Source organism: Mustela nivalis (genome assembly GCF_964662115.1).
Source record: "Mustela nivalis genome assembly, chromosome: 11".
NCBI classification, from domain to species: Eukaryota; Metazoa; Chordata; class Mammalia; order Carnivora; family Mustelidae; genus Mustela; species Mustela nivalis.
The window spans coordinates 95,385,453-95,405,376 of NC_139030.1; the positions used below are offsets into that span (position 1 = coordinate 95,385,453).

Below are 19,924 nucleotides of genomic sequence, written 5' to 3' on the forward strand. Positions count from 1 at the left end.
AGTGCTGTGTCATTTTATCACATGTTGATTCGTGTAATCACCACCATAATCAAGATTCAAAATTAATGAATTCCTCTTCATGCCAAGGTTACTTTTACAAGTTCTCAGAAGAGAGAAAGAGAAGACACAATTCATATGTAGTTAAATTATGGGCTTTTTCTCTTGGCTTGTTCAGAAAATAATGTGCCTTTGATATTTAAACTCTGGTTCCTACTTGGAGGAGGTGTGGCAAGCTAGATGATTTGCCAGACTGACTGAGGAAGTTTGTTTCGTAGGTATCGAAGCAGGCCAAAGAGTTTCTGGAGTACGTGTACGAAGAGCCCCTGATCGACATCCAGCAGGAGAACCCCATGCTGTACCTGCACGCTGAGCCACTGGCCACCGTGGTGCGGCTGCGGCAGCGGCTGAAATCTCTGCGAGCCTACCTGTTCAGCTGCCGGGCCGCCGTGGCCGAGGACCTGCGCCGCAGGTAGGTCACGGCACGGAGCCAGGCAGTTCCACTGGGTTTGCCTCTCGCTCGGGGAGGGCGCTCAGATCATCTCCCCGGCCTTCCCAGTGTGCACCCTCTCGAGTTCTGCGCCTCTCCCTCTGGGCTCACCTTTGACTTTTTTCCTCCAAAGTCCTCTCTGGTTGAGCCCAGAAAAATGAAGGTAATTATCTCAGCATAACTGAAGGCTTGTCATGCAGGGAACTAGTTTCCCACAGCGGTGACAACTGCTCTTCCCCTTAGGTTCACTTGAGAGGATAATTACAGGTGTGTCCTCATTGATCGCTTCCGGAGTGTTTACACTTTTCCTACTTCCATTTGTAAGATGAGCGTGTTCTGAACTGTTCCATAACTTAAAGACATCTTTCAGTGGAAATAAGTGGCTGGTTTAGTTCTTACCTTCCGTACAGAAGCTGGCATGGGCAGTGGCGTGGGCGGTGGAGGCTGGGATGAAGGTGCACAGCCCAGGATTCTGCCTTTTCATGTCCCGTCCGTGCAGGCTGCTCTTCCGTAGCTTCGTTATTGTCGCAGAGTTCGTAGAACACACAAGTCCCTACCGGGTTCAGATCCTCAGCATAAAACTCAGCATAAAATGTGCCTGCTCTCATCAAATTCCTTCTTTTACAGTTAGATTTTATGGGCATTTCAAGTCTTACCCTTGGCATATACGAACGAGCTTACACTTGAAATAATTGTTGATGGTGTTCATAGGTCCCTAAAAATACCTCTTAATGTTTTAATAGAAATAACCGAAAGCATACCTTAGTCATGGTTTCTGGAGGTGAGCCTATATGCAAAAGAACCTTTGAAAAATACTAAAGTGATATAGTTTGTTATTTGAGATCTGGTTAGACCCAAAGAAACTGACATAACTCCAGCCATCTGAAGAAGACATTTTAAAAAGAACTTAATGTAGATAGTGAGGAATACATAATATCTTGACAAGCTCTCATAAAGTAGTAATGAAAAGGCAGCTGCCATAAAGCAAAATACCTCTCAGTGGTAGTCATTCTATTACCTAGTTGTTTTTCAGAAAGCACTAGAAGTTGGTCAGAATTTATTCTTATAAAGGCTAGGCAAATCTTAATTTTATAAGATCAGGGCTTTCCCTGAAAGGCAATAGGATTATATGTCTCTAATTTACCAACTAAATGAGATACAAGATTTTTAATGTTCAGAGTATGTTTGTTCTATTTACTTTTGGCTTTGCTCAGAGCTAGTTTTTCTTGTGCCTATACTTCTAGACAGTGTTAAAATCTACACATGGGAATCATATTAAATTCCTTTTATTTTTTTTTAAGATTTTGTTTATTCATTTGAGAGAAAGAGCAAGAAAGAGTGATTGCAGACCGGGTGGAAAAGCATAGGAAGAGGGAGAAGCAGATCATCACTGAGCAGGGAGCCCACCCCAGGGCTCGATCCCAAGACCCTGAGATCTTGACCTGAGACACCCAGGTGCCCCTAGATATCTTTCTGACACAATGTTTTGCTTTGAATAAATATGCCACTTCAGCGAATACATTTAGAAAGTAAGTAGGTCCTCTCTTCATTTGAATGACTAAGAATACCTATGCTGTTCCCAAAGTCTGGTGGTTTACCACTGTGTTCTGCCTTACGGCCAGACCACCAGAAAAGGGATGAAAGTTCTGGAAAGAAGATACTCCTAGGACTATGAAAATGAAGATAGCAGTCTTTTTTCTTTTCCCTTCATTTTTCTCTCCTCACTTGTTCATGACCAAAACTCAGTAAGTTTTGAATGAGAGGATGGAGAGAAGGGAGGGTTGGACCAATGTCTACTGCAGTGTCACTTGAGACCACTGAATGATGGCTGGTAGCCCAGTTTTGAGGAGGGAGTCAGTCTTTGGATTTTATTTCTTCCTTAGATGTCCTTTAACACAGTGTCTGACCCATCTGCAACCCTCAAAAATAAGTCCTGAATGAATAGATGAACTAAAAAATCAGTCAAAAAAAATTTCGTTGGTTGTGTTTTGGGCATAAGTCTCAAATCTTTCCTCTCCTTTTCTCAATGTACACCCTGGCTTGGAGTCTCAGGACTGTTGCAGTATCCTTCCAACTAGCCTCACGCCAGTTTCCTCCCTCCCTCACTGAACCTTCCTGTCAGGTAAATTATTAAGTACAAGTACGGATCTCAAGATCTATGCAAATCTCCTCCAGTATGTTGGTCTACTGCCAAATATCTTGTACTTCAAACATGATTTAACTTACTTTAATGCATTCTGTTGTGGGAATTAATTTTTTTTTTTTTTACAACTGAAGTGCATACAATAGTGCTTATACATAGTAAGCATTCAATAAATACTATTATCGATACTGCTTTACTATCCTAGAATATTCTTATCTCTGGCTTTAAAAGTCTGTGTTAGAAGTTTCCACTCAAAAGCCTCTGCTCGGGGCACCTGGGTGGCTCAGTGGGTTAAGCCTCTGCTTTCGGCTCAGGTCATGATCCCAGGGTTCTGGGATCGAGCCCCGCATTGGGCTCTCTGCTCAGCGGGGAGCCTGCTTGCTTCCCTTTCTTTCTCTGCCGGCCTCTCTGCCTACTTGTGATCTCTAGCAAATAAATAAATAAAAATCTTAAAAAAAAAAAAAAAGCCTCCGCTGATGCCCTGTCAACTAGAATCAGTCCCTTTCCTGTTCCTCTGTCAGGAGAGCAGTGAGCCAGAGGAAGTGGGTTAGAGAGCTCACTCTGGCCACAGGGCTTGAGGTTCCTGGGTATGTGATGCATACTTATTCATACAGTTGTTGCATAAAAATGGGTGGGGCAGGAGGTTCCTTAAGACCAAAGAAAGATTCCTACAGAACCCTAGAGGAGGCACATTGATTTTTTAAGAAATTGTTATCTCAGTTTCTCTATACTTGTATGTTTGGGTTTACCATGTCTTCCCATCCTGGCACAGAGAAAAGGATACCAGTACAAGCAGTACTTACACGGGGCTGGTCTTGACTTATTTTAAATCTTTTTATTTTGAAATAGGACTATTTCTGGGATGCCTATACTTCTTACGGCTGGCCCGTACTTAGTATAATTTCTGCTGCCTTAAAGTATGCACTAAATAACCATAGGTCAAAGGGGAACCATTACCCACCAAATATGCTAAAATTCCTGTCACCAGAGGCCATCTCTTACCTTTTACCTTTATAAGGAGTCTGGCATTTTAAAAACAAAATTAGCCAACAGCACCCTTGATAGGAGAGATGATGAACTTAGATATAATATTTAAGGTTCCCTTTGTTTCACTTGGGAACTCAACATTTAAAGTAAAACTTAAACACAAGAACCTAATGGATCGAACATCTTATGTAACCTTGATAGAAATTAAAAGAGGAGTTGATGTGCAGCAGGGAAGCAAAAGAGAGCAAGGGAAGCCAGTTCTTATCTAGTTGTGAAAGGCCTTTTCTCCTTGCCTGGTTTTTACCTCCGTAGAGGAGTAGCCATTAATCTCCAGCAAGTAGGCCCAACGTGCTGAAGACCTGTCAGCACCATATAAACAGAATAAAGCAAACTGTTAATATTGCTGTCGTGAGAAAACCGAAAACAGACTGATTAATCGTATTGGTGCTTCCCCACCAGAGAGCTAACTTCGGTCGTCGCCTTATTAGGGAAGTCACAGTTTGCTTTTAGGCCTTTCGTGATGATGACCGCCCCGTCTTCATCCTCAGTATTCTTGTGATTGTTGTTAAATGAATGCCTTGTTCTTGAACCCGTACTGCAAATCTTGACTGGCAGGGATGATTAGTTTAGAAAAAGTCAGTGTCTTCCATGAAGTCTAAAATGTTTACAGTACTGACAATTCACGGTTCCTGAGGACTCCCAGATGGTGACCCTGTTGGATTGGTTCAAGGCCCAGTTAACTTTTCACGAGAAGAGTTATTTACAGTATCCACACATGAAGGTACGTGAAGAACTTTCTGGAAAATCTTAGCACGAGGAGAAGCCATCGGGTAGTCTTTGGGAAGGACACTGAGAAGAACTGGTAGGGGGTCCCAGCCCTATATATCCCTCTGAAACACAGGAACAGTAAGATGTGTGTGTATATCACATGTCACCAACAGGCACCTCGGGGCCAAATTTGGCCCTCAGACATGTTTCATTTGGCCTTTCAGGAATGGTCTCCTGGCTTTTAAAGTTGTGGAATAGTTGCTAACAGCTCAAGAACCAGGAGCTTTCATGTGTACCCAGTGAAGCTCCGTGGTGTCGCTGAGGAAATCAGAAGCTCTGATGACACAGGGCTTGCCTTCTTACCACCTAGCAGCAGTCAGCTCTAGATCATGGGCGCTCCACTTCGCAGAGTCTGTCCTGCTCCTGTTCTCCAGGGTCATTCAGTGGAGATTACGTTGTGGCCCTGCTTTGCTTCTCACCAGCCCCTTTCATTTATTTGTGGTGGTACCTGGTCCCATGTAAGATAATTACGGTTTTATCAATTAAAAAATACATTATTTGTTCTTTACAGCAGTCCTTCTCGATGGAAAACAGATGGTATTTAGAAAGAAGAGAAAGAGCTGTGACTCTGAGCTGCTACGTGACTTGCCTGAGGTGACAAAGCTGGTTAGCAAGAGTCCCGGCGCAGAACCAGATCACTGCAGCTTTCCCCAGCACGTTTGCTGTTGGCAGTGGTGATGGCCAGAGGTCTCTAGACTCTTACAAGGAACCACTTCTAATTCTCCTAAAGCTTTGATCGGGGTCGCATAGAAGAGTGCAAAGGAAGGCAGGGAGGTGGCAGATGGTGATGTCCCATGGGTCGTTCACTTGGTTAAGCATCTGCCTTCAGCTAAGGTTATGATCTCAGGGTGCTGGGATCAAGCCCCACATCAGGCTCCCTGATCGTGCTCGCTTTCTGTCTCTCTGACAAATAAATAACAACTTTTAAAAAGATAATTTGAAAAATATATTTTTTTTTCAAGATTTTATTTATTTATTTGACAGAGAAATCACAAGTAGATGGAGAGGCAGGCAGAGAGAGAGAGAGAGAGGGAAGCAGGCTCCCTGCTGAGCAGAGAGCCCGATGTGGGACTCGATCCCAGGACCCCGAGATCATGACCTGAGCCGAAGGCAGTGGCTTAACCCACTGAGCCACCCAGGCGCCCTCAAAAATATATTTTAAAATTCATTCTATTCACTTTCCTTATTTTACCTTAGACTACTGAAAACATCAAACAGACGCCAGCTGTTTGGACTAGATTTTCAGAAATTTAAGTCCTATATTTTCTTCTGAGTGAAGTTAAAGTACACGATTCGGAAAAGACATTCTAGAACATTAATGTGGATATCTGAATGTTTCCCATTCTCTATCATCAAAATGTGATTTGGTGACTTGGATACCTGGTGCATCCAAAGTTCCTATTGTGATACCAGTTTAAAACTACTTTCTCTCCAACACTAGTTGATATCAATAGGGAATAGTGCGCCTGTTTTCCCAGTTGTTTAGTGCAGAATTATGGAACATCTGGTCCTACTTGTTTAAACAGCTCAACTTGAGAGTTTTAAGAGAATACCAAATATGATTCTTCTACATTTTAAGCCACCTTTTCTGGTCTTTGGTCATTTCCTCAAAATCATAAGTATGTTCAGCATTAGTTCTTACTGAAATTTCAGCTTTGCCAAATAGTGAGAAATTTCTATCATAAAGAATCTCATTTTTGTTAACATTATTTTTAAAAAATGAGTGTATGGGTGTGTATCCTATCAGTGTCACCTGATTTCCCAAGACTCTGTTCCCACTCCTTCCTTTGTTAACCCCGGGGAAAGCTGTCTTTCTAGAGAGTTGAGGGGAGGCTAAATACAAAGGATGAAGGATGTGCCAGCATTGTAAACTCTTGATGGGCCCAAAGCAGCGCTAATCTTCCTGCCCTCACTGCTGTCCCGCTGCAGACCTCTGCATCTAGCTGACGGGCACCCCCGTCCCTCTAGCCATCCTGTTGCTTTGCCTTCAAAATGCATCTCCTCACCACCACCTCTGCTGCTACCACCCAGGTCTGTCCTCTTTCCCCTGCATTAGTGCAGGAACTATCTCCCCCTTCAGTCTGCTAGAGCTAACATGTAGATTAGATGACGTCACCCTCATCCAAAGGAATCACTTCACCTCTCGCTACAGGTAAAAGCCAAGGCCATGTGCGGTCTCCTCCCCAGTTACCACTTTGCCCTCATCTCCACGACCTGTCCCTTCATTCCTCTGTTCTGGTCACACAGGCCTTTTCTGGTCTTGGAGCAGGCTCCTGTGAGAGTTTCTGTCCTTGTTTTTCCTTTCCCCAGATAACTGCAGGGTTGCTTCCTTACCTCTTCTAGGTGGTTACACAACTGTCACCTTAATGAAGTATCCTTTACTTCCCCTCCCCCCACACACTTCCCATCTTCTTGCTTATTACCAGATGACATGGTATTTTGTCTCTCTCCATCTGGGACCGTCACGCGGGAATATGGAGTTTGGGCTTTGCTCCATTTCTGCAGCTGTATGCAGTGGTCTGCTTTCCCCACCAGATCTAAGCTACAAAACATCACGGCTTTTTATCTGTTTGTTCACTGCTCTGTCCCCAGGGCTTAGACCTGACATATAGGGAGGGGTAATCAATATTTATTGAATAAGTTAGCTTATTGAATAAAATAGTGTTACCAAGATTCCGCCCACTTAATTTGGTCAAACTTATTTTATTAGCTTTTTTCTTATTACAAAAAAGTACCAGTCATTATAAAAAACAAAAATAAAGCCAGCCATTATGTTACCACTTTGGTACATATCTTTTCAGACCTTTTCCTCCATAGATTATTTTTTCCCCATTAAAATGGTTTCATACTCTACATACTACTTTTAACCCAAAAACTTAACTTGTATACTATAAGTATATAAATAGCACTTGTTATACTGTGAACATCTTCTTATGCATGTCTTAAGCATGATGCACTAAACAAAAATGGTGCTGTGATGTGTGAGCATACCTATGTACCATTGATCTTGGAAAAATTAAATGAGGATATTATTTGGTGTACCCAAAAGCATGCATAAACTAATAAGCTGAGACAGATCATTTCATAGCAATGCATCCTCTTCCCCTACCCTCCCACCCAAAAAAATCAGCCATATTAGGTATAGGGGTTACCTGTTACAAACAGAAAAGATTGCATGCTGTTGGGAATTGAATACACTTAATTTAGGAGGCTGGCTTATTAAGACTTATCTCTTAGGGGAGGCTAGTTCTTAAAACACAATCTACACAGCATGACTTGACATGTCTCTTCCATGTGAAGATTGTCACCAAAATTTGAGATCTAATTGTACAATTGACAGCCAACAAAGACTAATTAATTTTGAATTTTAGAAGAATAAGCATTATCAGGACTGTAAGTATATAAATAGCACTTAGGTTCAGTAAATGAATATGGCTCTTTGTTCTCTGTAAGATTTAATATTAGCCCGATTTTGAGGCTTTGTTTTTCAACTTAGGTGGTTAAAAGTATCATTAGCTACATTTGGGGCTTTAGTTTCAACAAATTATGAATCTCTCAGGACTTCAAAACTACTAAAACACATGAAAGCAGCTGTTCTCATTCTACTTTAAGAATTCCCCTTCCCTTGGATGACTTCTGGAACATCTAAGGTTTTTAGGTCATCTAATCTCCTGCTCTAATAGCTCCTCCCCTTTCCTTCATTTTCTTAGAGATCTTATTTAGCAAATTATATTCCAATATCAGCACTCTAAAAGGGAGCTACAGACTATCCACAAAAGACAGTGTCATTCAAAACTAAACAGATTAATAACTGTGAAGAGAATTCTGGCAAGCTACGTATTTTATTATAATGTACGTATAGCTTTTTATTTACTGAAAACCTTCAGAAAATTAAAAAGTGATTTTATTCTGAGAGAAAATGAAATACACAGCTATTATCTAAAATCGTTTTCTAAGGGACAACAAAAAAATAAAACTCCGTGCAGTTAGATAAATTCTATGTTCTTGGAACTGTTAAAAAATACTGTAAGACTTTCAGCTAGGATCTGTAACTGTGATATAGTCTGTCACTTTTACAGTCAGACCTCAGAATAATCACAACCAAAATTACTTCACAAGTATTCCTACTCTGGGCTTTAGATTGTTACTAAGAAACTTAAGCACCATTTTTGAATGAGTAGGTAAAAGAGGCCCTTATGTCCTATAACTATCTGCCAAGATATAATGTCTGATGCAATCTCCCTACTTTTCCAGCCAATGAGATTAGCAAAATGAGGTATCTAGAGAAATGACCAAAGCTTGTTTCTTCCACGTGGGTTGCTATCGAAATATCTGCCTTTGATTTAAAATTGTTTTTCCATTAGCTGGGAGCATGGCTAGACATACGATTCCTGTCCACATTCAGCCTAATGTAATGATTTCAGGAAGAGTTTGCAGCTCATATCAAGAACACCAAATTGCATCTCCCCGGGGATGCTTTGTACTGATTTCAGTGTGGGTGCTACTGCAAGCCTGTCAGCTCACCACAAATTACCCAACCCAGACCACATATTGTGGAAAACACAGTAATCCTGCATGAATAAATGGTTTTCTTTTTAAAGTTATTCTTTATGTACGTCTATCCATATTCTTCATTTAGACAGTTATTAATTAGAATTGAAATTGGAAGATTTCCTTCAGTGATCAAGGTGTGTGTGTGTGTGTAGGTGGGTCTTTCAAACCTATCTCTTCCATGTGTTAACATATTTCCATTATAAACTTTTTTTTCACATTTTAATCACTGGGTTTTTAAATGCCAGTTGTGTACCTCCAAGAACTGAGCTTCAGGGATATGGTGATATTATTAAATCTTTCAAAATCCTGAAAAGTGCCTACTTCAGAGTCTGACCTAGTCCCTCGTCTCTCATGAGCCTTAGAGCTTGGTGGGAGCTGAGTTGACATCCTGAGAAATTAGTTGGGTTAAATGAATCTTGACTTACTTGACTCAGTGTCCTAAGTACAAAATGGAATGAGGTTGCCTATTTTTTTTTTTTTTTGTAAAGACTATTGCCTTTGATTTCATAGGAAATTATCTCTGCATTTTTAACCCCAAGTACCTACCAGCTGCATAATATAAGGACTCTGAATCATATAGGAACTTTTTCCTTTTTTATTTTCATTGTTTCACACCTCTCATTTGAGCAATCTATAAATGAAGCCTAAGTTACCTTCTTGGTAAAGTAGAAAACTTCGGCATTATAGAAATGATTGTGCTACTTGATTTCCATGATTCTTTAGCAGGTTTCTTCGTTGTTCTTTGGTATCTGAGAATTTTGATAGTGCTACTTGCCAGTGATGTCATTCCCTTTGATGGATGAGTGAAGTGTGGAGTGGACTCTCTCAACACATTCGTCCTTTGGCTCTGATGTCAGAACTGACCAGATGAACTTGCAGTGGCATGAGTGGCGCTCTCCTGATGGTTGGCTTGCTGGAGAAATGATGTCAGATCTGATGGCCAGCAGCCCTGCAGTTCAGTAAGGTCACTTAATCACAGAAAACCCTAAACACAGCAGCCTTGTCAGAAAGCTGAAGGCAGCACCCTTCTGTAGCAGAGATCCTGTCTACCAGAGGACTGCTAAATTAGATTGCTTCCAGGTAGTTTGTAGCATTTGGTTCCCAGTATGTTGACTTTTAGAGGGAACATTGGAGAAATTAGTAACTACCTTTTATATAACATTTTAGTAGAAACCTGAAGCTAGTCAATTAAGAAAATACAGGAGAGGTGTGTGTGTGTGCATATGTGTACAGATATGTATGTTGGAAAGAGCTTTCAGCTGGACCCACATCTCATTTTCTCTAGGCCATTCCAGGGCCAGGCTCTGTCAATCATCCCCACTTTTCTATCTATAGTTTCTCTTGTATTAGCTCTTTCATTTTAGCATGTAAATGTGCCCAAATCTCTCTCATCTTTAAGAATCTATTTGAGGCAGAAAACTTATTTGAAGAAGTAATAGCTGATACCTCTCTAACCTGGGGAAAGAAACAGACATTCAAGTCTAGGAATCCCCAAACAAAATGAACCTAAAGAGAGCCACACCAAGACATATAATAATTAAAATTGTCAAATATTAAAGAGAGAATCTTAAAAGCAGCAAAAGAAAAACAACCAGTTACATACAAGGGAGTACCCATAAAACTATCCAATGACTTTTCAGCAGGAATTTTACAGGCCAGAGGGTGTGACATTATATATTCAGGCAGGTAAACTGAAAAGAAGAAGGGTACAACCAAGAATACCCAGCAAGTTTATCATTCAGAATTGAAAGAGAGATAATAAGTTTTCCAACAAACAAAAGTTTAAGGAGTTTATCACCACTAAAACAATCCTACAAGAAATGTTACAGAGACGTATTTAAGTGGAAACGAAAAGGCCATAACTAGAAAAAAAATTATGAAGGAAAAAAAAATCTCACTAGTGAAAGCAAATACATAGTAAATGTAGTGGGTTGACGATTTAAAAAGCTAGTATAAACCATAAGAGACAAAAGTGGTAATATCAACTGTATATACAATAATTATTAAGGGATACACAAAAATATGCAAAATGTATATATCAGGTATATAAAACATAGGGGTGTGTGGTAGGAATGTAGTGCTTTTATAACATGTTCAAACTTAAGTGATAATCAACTTAAAATAGACTGCCATATACAAGAGTGTTATATATGAAATTCGTCGTAACTACAAACCAAAACTCTATAATAGATCCACAAAAAACAAAGATAAAAGAATCAAACATAACACTACAGAAAGTTATCAAATCACAAAGGGAGAGAGCAAGAGAAGGAAGAACAAAGAACAGCTACCAAAACCAGCCAGAAAACAGTTAACAAAATGGTAATAAGTACATGACTGGGGTGCCTGGCTGGCACAATTTGTTGGGCATTTGACTCTTCATTTTGCCTCAGCTCATGATCTCAGGTTTGTGGGATCACGCCCTGAATCCGGCTCCATGCTCAGCAGAGTATGCTTGAGATTCTCTCTCTCCCTCTGCCTCTGCCCCTCTCCCTAGAATGTTCTCCCTCTCTCTAAAATAAATAAATCTTTGTAGAACTATAAAGATCTTTAAAGATCTATCAAGAACTCCTCAAACTCATACAAAACAGATAATCACATCAAAAAATGGGCAGAAGACATGAATAGACACTTCTCCAAAGAAGACATACAAATGGCTAACAGACACCTGAAAAAATGTTCATCATCATTAACCATCAGGGAGATTCAAATCAAAACCACATTGAGATACCATCTTACACCAGTCAGAATGCCCAAAATCAACGAGACAGTAAACAACAAGTGTTGGAGAGGAGGTGTAGAAAGGGGAACCCTCTTACACTGTTGGTAGGAATGCAAGTTGGTGCAGCCACTTTGGAAAAGTGTGGAGATTCCTTAAGAAATTAAGAATAGAGCTACCCTATGACCCTGCAATTGCACTACTGGGTATTTACCCCAAAGATACAGATGTTGTGAAAAGAAGGGCCATCTGTACCCCAATGTTCATAGCAGCAATGGCCACAATCACCAAACTGTAGAAAGAACCAAGATGACCAGGGTGCCTGGGTGGCTCTGTGGGTTGGGGCCTCTGCCTTCAGTTCAGGTCATGGTCCTGGGATCGAGCCCTGCATCAGGCTCTCTGCTCGACAGGGAGCCTGCTTTCCTCTCTCTCTCTGCCTGCTTCTCTCCCTACTTGAGATCTCTGTCAAATGGATAAATAAAATCTTAAAAAAAAAAAAAAGAACAAGATGCCCTTCAACAGACAAATGGATAAGGAAGATATGGTCTGTATATAAAATGGAGTATTATTCCTCCATCAGAAAGGATGAATGCCCAACTTTTCTATCAACATGAACAAGAGGGGATTATGCTGAGTGAAATAAATCAGAGAGAGTCAATTATCATATGGTTTCACTTACTTGTGGAGCATAAGGAATAACATGGAGGATACTGGGAGATGGAGAGGAGACATGAGTTGGGGGAAATCAGAGGGGGAGACAAACCATGAGAGACTGTGGACTCTGAGAAACAAACTGAGGGTTTTAGAGGGGTGGGGGATGGGTGAGCCTAGTGGTGGATAGTATGGAGGACATGTATTGCATGGAGCACTGTGTGTGGTGCATAAACAATGAATTTTTGGAACACTGAAAAAAAAATAATAAAATATTTTTTAAAACAAATAAATCTTTCTAAATAAATGAATAAATGTAAATAGACTAAATGCTCTAATCACAATACATAGGGTAATTGATTGGATAAGAAAACAAGACCCATCTGTATACTGCCTACAGGAGACTCACTTCTGACCTAAAGGCACATACCAACTGAAAGTGTGAAGGAATAGAAAAAGACATTCCATGCAAATGGAAACAAAAAGAAAGCTGAAGTGGCAAGTACTTGTATCAGACAAAATAGACTATTTTTAAAATTTTTTAAGTGAAAATAGACTTTAAACAAAGAAGGACATTACATATTGGTAAAGGGATCAACCCAATAAGATGATATAATACTTGTAAATACCTATGCACACAACATAGGAGCACCTAAGTATATAAAGCAAATATTAACAAACAAAAGGAGAAACTGACAGTCATACAGTGGTAGTAAGGGACTTTAACATCCCACCTACGTCAGTGGATACATCATCCAGACAGAAAATAAAGAAACAGTGGCCTTAAATGACATCTTGGACCAGATGGATTTAACAGATATATATAGAACATTCCATCCCAAAACAGTAGAATGCATATTCTTTTCAAGTGCACATGGAACATGTTAGTCCACAAAACAAGTCTCAATAAGTTTAACAAGATTAAAATCCTATCAAGCATCTTTTCCAGGCACAATAATATGAAACTAGAAATCAATTATAAGGGGAAAAAGTGGAAAGAAATGAACACTTACAGTCTAAACAACATCTACTAAACAATCAATGGGTCAGTAGAGAAACCAAAGAGGAAATTTATTTTTTTTAAAGATTTTATCCATTTATTTGACAGAGAGAGAGAGAATCGCAAATAGGCAGAATAGCAGACAGAGAGAGAGCAGGAAGCAGGCTCCCCACTGAGCAGAGTAGAGCACGCCAGATGCGGGCTTGATCTCAGGACCCTGAGACCATGACCTAAGCTGAAGGCAGAGGCTTTACCCACTGAGCTACCCAGGTGCCCCCAAAGAGGAAATTTAAAGAATACCTTGAGACAAATGAAAATGGAAACAATGTTCCAAAATCTATGAGACCCAGCAAAAACAGTTCTAAAAAGAAAGTTCATACCAATACAGGCCTGTCAGAAGAAACAAAAATCTCAAATAGTCTGTCCTTACACCTAAAGACACTAGAACAAGAAGAACAAGCAAAACTCAATATTAATACAAGGTAGGAAATATTGAAGATGACAGCAGAAATAAATGAAATAGAGACTAAGAAAACAATCGAAAAAAGAAACTAAGAGCTGGTTCTTTGGAAAGATAAACAAAATTGATAAACCTTCAGCCAGACTCATCAAGAATAAAGGAGAGAGGGCTCAAATAAGTAAAATCAGAAATGAGAGAAATTATACTCAACACTAGAAGAAAAAAAATTTTTTTTGGATGTTTCCTCAGCAAGGACAACAAAAGCAAAAATAAACAATTAGGACAATATCAAAAAGCTTTTGCCCAAACAAAGGAAACTATCAATAAAATGAAAAGGTAACCTACTGAATGGGAGAAGATACTTACAAATAACATTGTCAATAAGGGATTAATGTTCAAAATATATAAAAAAGCTCATTGCTAATAAAAAAGAAAAACCTGATTAAAAACCGAAAAAAGTGGGATTGGGAGGGAGACAAACCATAAGTGACTCTTAATCTCACAAAACAAACTGAGGGTTGCTGGGGGGAGGGGGGTTGGGAGAAGGAGGGTGGAGTTATGGACATCAGGGAGGGTATGTGCTTTGGTGAGTGCTGTGAAGTATGTAAACCTGGCGATTCACAGACCTGTACCCTTGGGGATAAAAATATATGTTTATAAAAAATAAAAAAAAAATGAAAACCGAACAAAGGACCTAAATTAAACATTTTTTTTTCTAAAAGATAGAAACCAAACAGACAAATGAAAAGATACTCAACATCACTAATCATCAGGGGAATGCAAACCAAAGCCATGTAAGATGGGTCGCTCTTCAGAATGGCTAGTATCAATATAAGAAATTAAGTGTTAGTGAAGATGTGGGGAAAAAGGGATCTCTTATGCATTGTTGAGGGGAACATACTTGGTGCAACCACCATGGAAAACAGTATAAAGGTTCCTCCAAAAACTAAAAATGGGATAAAAACTGTATGAGCCAAGAATTCCACTTTGGGGATTTATCTGAAGAAAGTGAAAATACTAACACAAAAATATATAAGTACCCCTATGTTCATTGCAGCATTATTTACAGTAGTCAAGATATGGAAACCTACGTGTCTATGGGTGGATGACTAAAGAAACTGATACACAGATAGAAATATACACAATGGAACATTACTCAGCCATAACCTGATTTCAAAAATGAAATCTTGTCATCTGTCACCACATCGGTGGATGTGGACAGTGGTGGGCTAAGTGAAATTAGTCAGAGAAACACAAGTACCATAGGATTTCACTTGTATGTAGAATCTAAAAAACAAAACATGAACAAACAAAAAATGAAAAAAGACCCAAATAATAAACTGGTGGTTGCTAGAGAGGAGGTAGGCAAAGGACGGGTGAAATAGTGAAGGAGATTAAGAGGTACCGACTGCCGTTTCCAAAGAAGTCAGAGACGTGAAGAGCGGGACAGGGAGTAGTCAGCACTGTAATACCTACGCATGGGGACCAGACTTGCAGTGTTTATTTTGTGACGTATATAAGGTTGAATCACTTTGTCCTACATCTGAAACTGATACTATATGTTAACTACAATTAAAAAGTTTATTTGAAATAATACATTTTCTTATTTTTAAAAAGGGGTGGGGAGTCCCTTCTTAGTCCTACATCCTTTTTAGCCATGGCCCAATTCCTCTCCTTTGTTAAGGTTAACTTCTTTAAAGAGTAGGCCATGGTCTTCCACCTCTCTGCGGTCTGGCTTTCCTCTTCCTCCCCTGAAATCATCCTGTCCAGGGTCACTAATGATGCCCTTTTTCCAAATCCAAAAGAAACATCTCAGGCTTTGTGACAGCCATATTCAATTATTTGACCTCTCCGCTGCCTTGGATGCCATGGACCCTCTTTTTCCTTCTTGAAATTCTCTCCTGCCTTGGCTTCACTGATGCTGGCTCTTCTGCTTTTTCTCCCACCTATCAGCTGCTCCTTCCCTGTCTTCCTGCATCTGCTCCCTAAATAATACTGTTCTGCCAGGGTCCCGCTTTCTTCTCTTTTTCTAATGTGTGTTGTCCCAGACGAGGACTCATTCTCGTGGCTTCCCCTAACACCTGTAGGCTAAGGGCACGCAGATCACCCACCTGGACTCCCCCACCTGGATCACCCACCTGGACTGCGACTACCCGGACACTCGACCAGGACAGCTCCAGTCCTCTGCCCCAGCTGAACTCCCTGTTCCCCAAAGACAGTTCCTCTTCCTTATTCTCTATGCCAGTAAATGGGACTGCCGTTGTCCTGCTGACCTAGCTGGAAACCAACCCAAAGATCCCAAGCTCCTTCCTGGCCTTCACTTCCTGTTAGTCATCATCACCTGTGGATTCTGCTGCAGAAATCGATCTCCTGGTAGGCCCACTCTCTACAACCCCAGAGGAACCCTTTAAGTTCTCTTTAGCCCCTATCCTTTCTCACCTAATTGACCAAAAAAGGGATCCATCCCTCTGCCTCTTCCCCCATCTCCTGCTTTCATTGTTCTTAAGTCACAGATCGAACCATGATTTTCTCCTACACTTCTGCTGCGCCCCGTCTCTTTTGTGATAGATGCTTAGCAAGGCATTCAAGACCTGTCATGCCTGGCTATATGTTTGTATATATATGTTTTCTTTCTTTTTAAAAAAGATTTTATTTATTTATTTGTTAGAGAGCGAGAGAGCGCGGGAGCACAGGCAGACAGAGCAGCAGGCAGAGGCAGAAGGAAAAGCAGGCTCCCCACTGAGCAAGGAGCCCGATGTGGGACTCGATCCCAGGACACTGGGATCTGACCTGAGCCGAAGGCAGCTGTTTAACCCACTGAGCCACCCAGGCGTCCCTATGTTTGTATATATATTTGTACACATGCACAGCTCTCTTCATCTGCCCATACAGCTCATACATACATACCCTAGAAGCAAGATATTCTCCCTAGCCTCTGCTCTCATGCATGCTGCTGCCTCTGCCTAGAACACCCTTCCTTCCACTTTTTCACATTACCTCTGGGCAGTTCTTGGTCGCCTTTCCTCACCACGTGCTCTGCAGACTTCCCTCACCTCTGCCTGTGTGTGTCTGCAGATCTCAGCACTCCTCACTGCCTGCTTGCCTGCTTATCCCACTTGTCTGCTTAGTCTTTGATGTGAAAAATCCATGTCTTCTCCAAAGTGCCAGTGTCCAGCACAATGCCTGTCACAGGTTATGGACCCAGTGACTATTTATTGCAATGAAATATATGCAGGATTTAAGTTCTGATTTTAGGTTTTTACCACAGTGACAAGCCACAGAGGTTGGAAGGTTGGATTTCATTTGCATTAAATTCATTGCATTAAATCCATTAATTTGCATTAAATTCATACATTGATCACAAGTTGTGTTTTCTGACAAAATATAATTTATTCTTTATTGAATACATTAACTAATAAAAGGAATGCTGACGTGACTATCTTAAGGGATGTTGGGCTTCGCCTCCCAGACAGATGGCACCCCCAGCGGTCCCTGGAGTAGCTGTGAATTCTTCTCTGCATCCCCCGCAGAGTCCAGTCCTGCCTTGTCAGCTCGGCCTGAAGCAATTTAGTGCTCCCTGAGCACACATTGGGCCTGCAGATTCTCCACAACCCCTTTTAAGACTCACTGTGTAAGGGGAACCGCCCCTGGGAGTTCCTGCTGTTCCCCCATTCCCTAAAGAGCTTGGTGGGAGGAGCCAACTTGTGCATCTCCCCCACAGCAGGGAAAAGCCCTTGGTAGTCGCCCAGATGAGTAGTTGCAGGTGCTTTCCTGGGCTTGGCTTTTATGTTATTTACCCTGTGCTTCCACTATGGATGGTCTGCCTACAGGAGATGATAGGAGAGTGTCTTCCAAACTCTGCCTTGAGGATGGCAGGCAGCGGGAAAGAGGAGCTAACCGAGGGCAGGAAGTAAGCCTGAAGTCCCGTGTCCCTGCCTCCAAAACCCTCACCTCCTCTAAGCTGTGTGTTGCTACCTCTGAAGAGCTGAGAAGGATATTTTCTTTTTTTATTTACAGTGAAAAGCATCCCTACAAGAGATACATTTTAATACCTCTCAGTCTTCCCTCTCAGGAAACTTACTTTCGTATTTGACTTCAGTGCTTTTGTGCCATACTTTCCATCCTCGGGGAAAAGAAAAGCTGATCGGCATTATCCAGTCTTAAAAGCCTGTGTACTTGAGGGTCATCACCATATCTCCTGGTTGCGTCTTCTCCAGACACACTAAGCTCAGTTCCTTTATCTTTTCTACACATATTGCATTTTCTAGTTCTTTGTGTCTGTTACGACTAACCTCCTGTAAATTACAGAGGTAGACACGGACAAGTGGTAGAGAGGAGACCAGAGATAAGGTGCTTCCTGGGGGAGAGGAAACATGTGAAACAAATTTTGAGTGGAAACATTAAATAAATACATAGATAACATTAGCAGACTGTGCTCAAAGTTGGTGAGTTATTGTGAGAAGAGGAGTTAATTAACGAACAGTGTTTGGAAGCAGGAAGGACCCAGCCTAGTAAGGAGAATCTGGAAATTGTCTTTGCTGCTCGTCAACCGTGTTCATTGACGCATTGACGCATTCATCTCCCGCACTTCGCATGGCTCCTGGCCTATTTCACGCCCTCAGTAAATGTTAACTGGATACCTGACTGGCTGTAATACTCTAATAAGAGCATACTAGTATGATTTGGTCTGTAAGTTTATAATTATTTTTTATCTCCTGTATAGTCTGTGATAGAGGTTTTAGGATTTTAGAACAGAAAGAACTAAGGGGCAGAGGCCTGCGAGAACTACCCCGAGTTTGTTCCTCCTGCAGCCCATCTCAGTCGCTCTCCTGCTCTCAGTGTCCAGCTGACCTCCGTCTGCACAAACCAGCAGAAGAGGCAGAAGCTAATCTTGGAATGGTTTTCCAGCCTACTTACTTGATTCACTCTGTCTCCATTGCTTTTTTTTTTTTTTTAAGATTTTATTTATTTGACAGAGATCACAAGGAGGCAGAGAGGCAGACAGAGAGAGAGGAAGGGAAGCAGGCTCCCTGCTGAGCAGAGAGCCCGATGCGGGGCTCGATCCCAGGACCCTGAGATCGTGACCTGAGCTGAAGGCAGAGGTTTAACCCACTGAGCCACCCAGGCGCCCCATCTGTCTCCATTTCTTAGTGCTTTTCTGCCACATTGCTTTTGTTGTACTTTATTTAAGGGATTTCATTATTAAGCAGTTGTGGTTGGAAGATTATGCCTCGTACTGAACCATTCTCAAATGTCCCATGTCCCCATATTAGATAATTGTACATTGCTACCCTCGGTGCCCTACTCTAAGATTCTCCTAGGTTTCCTATTCTGCACATATGTTCTGTATAAACTCAATTTCTTGCAAATGCTTAAATATGTTAATATATATTAAATATATATGCTTGATATATATGTATCTATATAGATATATCCAAATTGGATCCTTGAATAGGAAAAAAAAAAAAAAAGGACAGGGGCACCTGGGTGGCTCAGTGGTTTAAGTCTCTGCCTTCAGCTCAGGTCATGATCTCACGGTCCTGGGCTCTCTGCTCAGCAGGGAGCCTGCTTTTCCCTCTTTCTCTCTGTCTGCTGCTCTGCCTACTTGTGATATCTCTCTCTCTGTCAAATTAATAAATAAAATCTTTTTTTAAAAAGGGGGGGGACATTAGTAAAACAATTGGTAAAATCTGAAGAAAGTCCATAATCTATATAATGCTTCATTTGTGAGTTTTTGGTCAGTGCACCGTGGGCTGTGTAAGATGTTAACATTAGGGGTAACCAAGTGAAGGGTATGAGGATACAAACATTTCACAAATAGAGGAAATGTTAGAAACCCAAGTACATGTGAACATCCTGGTTATTTTCAAAACAAGAATTTTTCAAGTAGGAGAAAAATTGCAGAACACCAGAGTGTATACTTGAGAGAATTCCAGGCAACACAAGGTAAACAAACAACAACAAAGAACTTCTGTCCCTGCTCAGCCCCTTCCTGCTCCCTCCTAGGTCCATCCCATCCATTCCCACAGCTTTAACTGTCACCTTTGTGCTGATGTCAGAAGTGCCCCCTGAGTCTTCCACATCTCTCCATCCCT

At 41.1% G+C, this 19,924-nt stretch overlaps 2 protein-coding genes across 6 annotated transcripts in view; one reads left to right on the forward strand and one right to left on the reverse strand.

The window, feature by feature from the left end:
- Positions 1 to 19,924, forward strand: part of PLEKHM3 (pleckstrin homology domain containing M3) — a 1,279,556-nt gene that overhangs the window by 79,139 nt on the left and 1,180,493 nt on the right. For all 5 annotated transcript variants that reach the window (XR_014300430.1, XM_082690010.1, XM_082690013.1 and 2 more), the window contains one exon: positions 276 to 469. Coding sequence is in view for 4 of the 5 variants with exons in the window: in XM_082690010.1 (XP_082546136.1) it covers positions 276 to 469 (194 nt within the window). In the remaining variant the exon portion in view is untranslated. The remainder of the gene's footprint in view (positions 1 to 275; positions 470 to 19,924) is intronic.
- Positions 9,599 to 19,924, reverse strand: part of LOC309843964 (uncharacterized protein) — a 75,397-nt gene continuing 65,071 nt past the window's right edge. The window contains exon 4 of the mRNA XM_082690061.1: positions 9,599 to 9,948. Coding sequence (XP_082546187.1) covers positions 9,767 to 9,948 — 182 coding nt within the window. The 3' untranslated portion in view covers positions 9,599 to 9,766. The remainder of the gene's footprint in view (positions 9,949 to 19,924) is intronic.